Source organism: Diadema antillarum, unplaced genomic scaffold (assembly GCF_040938485.1).
Source record: "Diadema antillarum isolate AM-2024a unplaced genomic scaffold, OU_Dant_1.0 seq00001894_RagTag, whole genome shotgun sequence".
NCBI classification, from domain to species: Eukaryota; Metazoa; Echinodermata; class Echinoidea; order Diadematoida; family Diadematidae; genus Diadema; species Diadema antillarum.
Genome location: NW_027272560.1, coordinates 89,649 through 97,829, shown reverse-complemented (window position 1 = coordinate 97,829; position 8,181 = coordinate 89,649). Strand labels below are relative to the sequence as shown.

The following is an 8,181-nucleotide window of genomic DNA, read 5'->3' as shown; positions in this document are numbered from 1 at the left end:
AGTGTGTCAGTTCATCCTAATCTGCGTATCAGCGAATACGGTCCCTGAGCCGTTCTCCAACAAACCGTAACAAACAATACATTTATGAACAAAATAAACGCTGTTAAAAGAACAGCTAAATACATGATGTTGCACTCTCTTGATCTTTACATCTGTTTCTCAGCGGATCCTCCTTCTTCCACACATGAGAGAAGTAAAAACTAAAACAAAGACATAGCGATCCCACGCAAACAGAAAGACAATTAAGTTCCCTCTCAATGAACTGAATATACACACACACATGCGTGTATAATATCATAATGTGTGTATGCGATTATACCATGAAAATGCACATACCAGTCCACTATTCTGTTTTGCCCCAACGAAGGCAATGCTTGTCACAAAAATGAGCAGATTATAATACAAAGCCGAAAAGATGGCTATCTGCTCTACCTCATGGTTCTGCCAAAATAGAAATTACCCAAGTGTGTGTGTGTGTGTGTGTGTGTGTGTGTGAGTGTGTATGAATCCATGTGGATGTTTGCAATGAATATACAATAATATATACAGATATTCGTTTGGTCAATATTTTATCAATCCTGATCTCCAGGTGTTGATGATAGGAGCTTATATTTTCTTGAAAATGCAAGTCCTATAAACTTCAGCTTTTCGTAGGTTTCCTTCATGTTCTTCTCTGCTCTTTTTATACATCTACAATATCTACATAATATGACCATTTTACGACACTTGTATTGAGTATTACTTTTGACAGTTTGAGAGATTCGACAATTTCGTCTTTTGTTAAAGGAATCGTACAGTTTTGGTTAAGACCTAATTTCAGGTTTCTAACATTTTTTTTTTGTGAGATAATGAGGAACCTCTTATGAATATGAAAGGGCATGTAATTCTATGAGGAATTCAACATTTATTTGATGAAAATTGGTTTTGAAATGGCTGAGATATCCAAAAAAGAGCGATTCTAAAAAAGTGTGGGACCCACACTTTATTACGATCGCTTTGTTTTACTTTGTTTTTTGATGTTTCAGTCATTCCACACCCGATTTTCATCAAATAAACTTTGAATTCCTCTTAAAATAGTATGCTCTGTACTATATCATAAGTGTTTTCTTGGTATCTCGCAAAAAGTTAAAAGCCCAATTCTCATCTCTACCAATACTGTACCATCCCTTTAAAGTCATCATCTTTGAGAAATATGAAAATATATCAAACTCAAACGAAAGCTGACCCTTAAATCCTACGTCTTATGAACCCAACTGGTTCCGGAATCTGCCTGAACCGACAGCGGAGGAGGCAGGCCATAACGTCCCTGAACACGGGCATGGTTCGTGCGTAGATGAGGGGATTCACGCAGCTGTTGACTGTCATTAGGAGCCCGGTCCAAGGGATGCCGGGATCACTCGGAGGGATACAGACACTGATGCCGAAGGGTAGGAGACAGACGAAGAACGCCAGAACTACGACAGACAACCTCTTGGTGACTGTCACGTGATACCTATTTAGTTGTCTAGGAGACTTTGTCCCTGACCTTTGTTGCTTGGTGTTGGTTTTACCTCCTTTTGATTCAGGAATTCTCTGGGATGTTTTTCTTTCTGTACCACTTACATTATTGACTGATGTCTTTGACTCAACTGAAGCGCCCTCAGTCGTTGAGCTCGTTGTAACTTGATGGTGTTGGATATCTGTGTCAGCCTCCGCTTGATCGTAGTGTGACTTGCTTTCTGTACTCGAGTCACCTGTCGACGTAACCTCTGTGAGTGGAGTTCCGCTTGACGAGCTCGTCTCGATTGTCACATGGACAGGTCTGCTAGAGCATGCCGGTGTTGCCGTCATCACTGCGGACATCTTCTTGCTCTGCTGAGTAACGAATCTGAATATGCGAATGTAGATGATGACGATGGCTGTGAACACGGGTATGATAGCAAACGCCCCCGCAAAGAGGCTGTATAGTTCGGAGGTGGGAAGAGAAGTATCTTGAGTGCACATCTTGTACTCATTGGAGTAGCCAAGCTTTCCTAGACCAGCAAAGTGTGGCACGACTACCAGGACGAAGGGATACAGCCAAGCTATGATGATCATAAGGATGATATTCCTCTTGGTATAGACTCTCTGGAAGTCGCTTTTAAGCTTTGTGAGAAGATACCACCTGTTGTACGCTATAAGTGCCAGGGTCATGACGCTCGCGCCCAAGCAGATGAGGCCCATCGCAGCTGCAACCGCGCATATCCATCCGGGGAGTGGCCATCCACCCTTGCTGAGAAGGGCCACGATGCCGAACGGGAGAAAGAGGCACGTGATGAGATCAGCGAAGGCCAGGTTGAGCACGAAACAGTTCGTCGCCGACTGGAGTTTCCTTGAGAGTGCGACGGCGAGGATGACGAGGCTGTTGCCCACGGTGCCGGTAACGGCGACGGCAAGCATGCAGACAGCCATGACGATTCGTTGGTTGTAGTCATCAAATACGAAGAGCCCGTTGCTGTCTTCGGTGTCATTTGCCGCCATCTTTCCTTCTAACCGTTCTAAAATTAACATAAATTAGAGTTGGGACGGAAAACGGTTTTTAAGATTAAATGAAATATTTTTGTTGTTGTTGTTGTTGTTGTCAGATACACGTGTTTGTATGTTTGTTATTGTTTGTTTTATTTCCATCTTCATATAAAGAATACACACATTACAAGTTATGCATTGCATATACGTACAGAAGAAACGGGGGATTGCCTGTTCAGTCATATTTTCAAAATATGTCTGTTCTTCCACAGGGTCCCAAATTTACAATGCAAGAATAATACACTGTATATACAAAACAAAAGAAAAAATAATGAGAATCATATATCGAACTGGTACAGTGAGAGTCAACAATAATCAGAGATAGGTAGAGAAAAGCAGAGCAAGAAAAAGAAAATAAGAGGAGGAGAACAAATTTACAAAAGAAAAGGCAAGACTCATATACCCCCCTCAAAAAAAGAGAAAAAAAGAGAAAAAAGAAGTGGCTGTTACATTTGGTACTCCATTGAGTCCTTGTTTTACCATAATGCTCTATGTAGATAATCAGATAATGACATTTGAAAAGATCTTAAAGTTGATGCGTTACGAATTTCATTGGGCAACCCAGTTGGCAACAATTTATCATTTTCATGTATGATATCCGTAGAAAAATGCAGAAATAAAATCAACCTAAATTGAACTGAATTGAAATATTTCCAAAGGGCGTAGCACTATAAATTATTAGAGCAACAAATTGTTGCCAAATGGGTTGAGAACTATGCATTACTGTAAGATATAGGTCTACCGCTGCCTACTGATTGGAATAATTGTTACGATTTGCACAAGTAATCTCCTGCAATTACCCATTGCGCGATATAAAATTTGATCAATATTGACTAATATGATTGGGTCCAGTAATAGTATTCAAAAATGATTTCAACCTACGACCCCTCCACTCCATGAAATAATAAAAGTGAAACTTTGCAGCGCCAGCATTCATTCAAAACAGAAAGGGTAATTGGTCTACTGTTAGAATTCCGTGTTTGCCATGTTCTTCCATATGCCTTTAATGTATTTAGCAACTCTGTGTCGTTAGCACAATCCGCCATGACAATTGTGTCGGAATATGCCTATGTAAAGCACACAGGAGACATGTTGCGTGCCACTATGTGGTGATTACTCAGACCCAAACGGAACTGGTAGATAAAGACGTAGCAGGATATGGCAACAGTCACTTTTCAAATCTGCCAGCGTGTGTCAAACACAACGTCCCTTTAGCTCTAACGGCATGACAGAATATTCCTCGCTACAGCAGTGCTGTATTACCTTCTCACATATCCAGTAAAATCCAATATATCCTGAATGAGAACGTGTCACCCTCGACTTTAATACTTGTAGCAACTCCTTAACCGGAAAAGCTCTTCCTGCGCAATAGTTCAGCTCTCCTAAATCTTGACGGGAAAGTATGCAACACATTTTAGCTTATCTCATGGGAGAGACGATCAAAGTAGTCTACAGACAGACATACATACCTGTATGTAATTTACGAACATGGTACATAGAGATGTTCAACATGTCATTTTCTGATTTGCAACATTTTATAGCTCAATGCTTAAACGGTGGATGTAATTCATCACCATGATATAAAACACTAAATAACACAGTCAGAACATTATTCTGTCGCAGGAATAATTAGTGATTCTGACTATTTTGATTGGCTTTCCTGTGTGAAAGCAAATACCAGGAAGAACATAATCATTTTACATTTCATTATCCAATGGATTGAAAGGAGATGTACGTTAACCCAAAGTCTACAATAATGATAGATGAAGGAGTCTATCCCTAATAATTTTCTACAGACTTTAAGAGATAGTATCGAAGCCAAGAAAGTGTACAGGTCTACTTCACTGATCACTCTTCATGCTTATCCACGTTGTACGAAGACAGATATGAACTCGCTATGAGGTAACATTATAAATCCTAACCTACCTTATAGATCACCAAATGTCGGGCCAACTGCTAGTTGTCAGTAGGGTCCATCGAATTTTCATATGTTATCACTCGAGTTGGAAAGATTCTTTTATGAACTTTCTCATCAGGCAAACAAGGAAGTTTGAAAAAATAAATCCCCTGGCTATCCCTGCTGTTTACGTGACAATGAACTCGACGGATAAGTGTAGGGATTAAGAGAGCGTCATTACGGTCCATGCGCAGAGGTCCTAACGGGAAGCCAATCTGTGCCACAGCATCGTATTTCTTGCGAAATTCCCTCTAAAGTTTCCTCATTAACGACGGTCAAGTTTCAAGTTTCAAGTTTCAAGTTTCAAGTTTCAAGTTTCAAGTTTATTTAACCAATTCATTAAACATTTGACATTTTACAAAAGGATATTCGAGTCATAAAATTTCTGGATAACATGCAAACAAACAGACCAAACAAGGCCAAACATAGACATAGGTGATTCATGTAAGCAAGTCAGGTGACATTCTCTTATAATTTGATATTCTTTAATATACTCTGCATAACTCATACACAAAAGAAAAAGTTCAATCATATCGGTAATCTAAGAGGGTCATTCCACGAGACGTCACGAGACCGACACCCACGAGTCGACAGCCTATGAGTCAAACAACCCACGAGGTATACAGTCCACGAGTCCTACAGCCCATGAGTTCCACATTAAGCAAACAAGGTCCACGAGACCGACACATTGGAAGTCCCGTGTTGTAATGTCGAACTCATGGGCCTTATTTGCTTAGTGACGAACTCATGGGTTGTATGACTCGTGGGCTGTCTGACTCATGGGCTGTATGACTCTTGGGCTGTATGGCTCGTGGGCGTCGGTCTCATGACGTGCACCCGTGGACTTGGTGTACGTATTTGTATTCGTGCATGCTAATGAGGGCGTGGTTTTGCGCAATGAATTGATGTCCCTATACGTTTAATTAGAGCCGTATAAAAGATATACGGCACTGCATTTAATGTATATATGTTAGGAATATGTCACAACATGAATCATTCACTTTTCCTACAGCAGAATTAAAAGGGAGTGAAAAACATCCAGTCTAGACACCTAGAAATATATAGCACTGTTCTGTTATTAGTGAACTTAATCATAAAAAGCCCTCATAATGGTCTCGTGCAATTGGTTGGTTTTCTATTTACAATTGAGAGAAATTCATTTCAGGTAGAAGCTTTCTGACGACGTAAATGCATTGATATCACTTTAAAAACTGAGGCTTTATTGGTTTAAATGTAAACTACAGCCTGTAATATATTTGAAATATACACGATGTATGATGGTAAAATGTTTACCATGTTCCAGATTCTCTGATCTTATTATACATACGTACATGTAAATACCAGGTACATAACACCAAAACAAACTGCATGCACAAAAGATGTATTGGAAAGCAATATTTATACGTTTTTGTTGATATTACCTTGATGTAATACTCTAGCATAAAATCAGTTCTCTTCTGAATCGATGTGAGTGTGACAAGTATTATGTAAGCGTATGATAGGCATTTATAGATTTATCAAAGTCGCACGAGAAGACTCGAAAAAATGTCAGAAATATCGCAGACGTCGTCTTGCACTCTTTCATGAACAGCGAACGTTTCTAACGTGTCTAACACTAAAGTTCGATTCTAATGCCGTCTTATGCAGCTTACAGGTTGAGGAATACTCCTACAGGAGCAGCGAACGATGCACCCCATCACTTTTCGAAAATCGGGCATGGTCCTTGCGTATATCATGGGATTGATGCAGCTGTTAAACGAAACAAGCAGACCTGTCCAGGGAATTCCTGGGTCGCTCGGCGGAACAGCGACGCTAACCCCGAAAGGTAATAGGCAGATGAAGAAGGCAACTACAACGACTGCAAGTCTCTTGGTTACACGGACATGGTGACGATCTAGTTTAGAGGATGCTGGTTTGCTTGACGCCTTCGCATTTCCTACTGACGATCGCTTATCCTGTTTGGGTGGCGGCGTCTGATCTGCTGCTGCGGAGTTTGAAGGGTTAGAATTCCCTTCAGTAATTCTCCTTGAGCTTTGATCAGGACCGTTGGTATCATCTGGCCTCGGTTCCACAGCTGCCTCGTTCAGAGTTTCATCTGGTGGTGGAGGAAGGCTGAGTTGAGAAGAGTCGAGATCGCTATTCAATGTGGCGAGACTCTTACTTGAGGGTGCTTTGGTTGTCGTCGTTGTACTTGCATCGTCTGAAGTAACTTCTGAGGAAATCATTTCCACAGCAATAGCGGACCGCGTCCCCGAACTCGCGGGACCAGTCTCCCTCAACGTAGCCATGTGTTTCATCTGCTTCGTGACGAAGCGGTAGATTCTTACGTAGATGATCACCACGGCGAGGAATACGGGTATGATGGCCATGACACCGGCTAGCAGGCTGTAGAACTCTGATGTAGGTAAGGATGTATCCTGCGTGCATGTTTTGTACTCATTGGAGTAACCAAGCTTTCCGAGCCCAGCAAAATGCGGAACTATCACGAGAAGAAAGGGGTACATCCATGCAGCGATCACCATCACAATTATCTTGCCCTTTGTGTACAGTTTCTGGAACTTTGCCGCTGGTTGCGTGAGAAGATACCATCGATTGAAGGCAATTAACGCCAGGGTCATAACGCTAGCGCCGAGGCACGTAAGAGTCACGGCCGAAGCTGCGGCGCATATCCAGTCGGGAAGTGGCCATCCGTCGCGGCTCAGCAAGGCCACTATGTTGAAAGGCAAGCAGAGGCATGTGAACAGGTCTGCGCAAGCGAGGTTGACAACGAACCAGTTGGTCGACGATTGCAACTTTCTGGAGAGCAGGACGGCGAGGATGACGAGACCGTTGCCCGAGGTGCCGAGAAGGAATACCACACCAACAACGACCGCGATGATGATTCGCTGGGTGTAGTCGTTGAACTCGAACAACTGGGGGCCCGTTGGCATCGACAACGTGCTTGTTGCAACTGAAATTCCCTCTGACCCCATCGGGAGATGATGTTCTCAGCCGTCGGCTTTATCTGCAAAGATGATACAACAGCACTCAACAAATCGTGGGAAAGGACATCATTACAAATACCATATCAAATACGAGTGTCTAGTATGCTGTATTTCCTTGGCATATGCTGTATGTCCTTGTTTTCGTCCTTGTCCTTGTTATAATCTTTTTTTCTCTTTCCTTTCTCTGACGTCATGATGTTAAGATTTTCATACATGGAGTCCTTGGTTGATCTTGAGATGCCATTATCTTCAACTAGTAATTCACAAAATTTACAAGCTTTGATTTTCTTGTGGATTTCTCTTTTTCCATATACAGTTATACAAATGTACAATATAATTTTAATCGCTTACTCATGGCTCGACACTAACTTTTTTGTTTGGTGGCCCGATGGGGCCACCAAAATCCTACATTTCAAATTTTTGGTGGCCCGAGAGAAGAATTTGGTGTCCCGAAAAGAAACAATAAAAAACATTAAAAATCCTTTTTTTTTAATGAGTCAAATATTTAAGTTTTATGATAGTAAGAATTAGAAGTTGGACATAATTATCTACTCATAAATAGACTTCAACAAACTTGCAACACTCACTCTCAGGCACTCATTCAGTCCTTTTCATCCTTTAAACAAATTTAACTGCTAATTTCCGGCGCAAAAAGTTACGAATTTATTGACATACTTTTCAAAAAAATTTGGTGGC

General features: G+C 41.3%; 2 protein-coding genes across 2 annotated transcripts; both read right to left on the bottom strand.

Moving 5' to 3' along the window:
• Positions 1–1,029: 1,029 nt before the first annotated feature.
• Positions 1,030–2,499, bottom strand: LOC139713017 (probable G-protein coupled receptor No18). Its single transcript, XM_071624795.1, has one exon. It carries the CDS (start codon positions 2,497–2,499, stop codon positions 1,228–1,230), a length of 1,272 nt encoding a protein of 423 aa, XP_071480896.1. The 3' UTR covers positions 1,030–1,227.
• A 3,630-nt stretch (positions 2,500–6,129) lies between these two features.
• LOC139713016 (muscarinic acetylcholine receptor M3-like) lies at positions 6,130–7,473 on the bottom strand. The gene has a single exon (XM_071624794.1). The coding sequence runs from the start codon at positions 7,471–7,473 to the stop codon at positions 6,130–6,132; it is 1,344 nt and encodes a 447-aa protein (XP_071480895.1).
• Between the last annotated feature and the right edge of the window lie 708 nt (positions 7,474–8,181).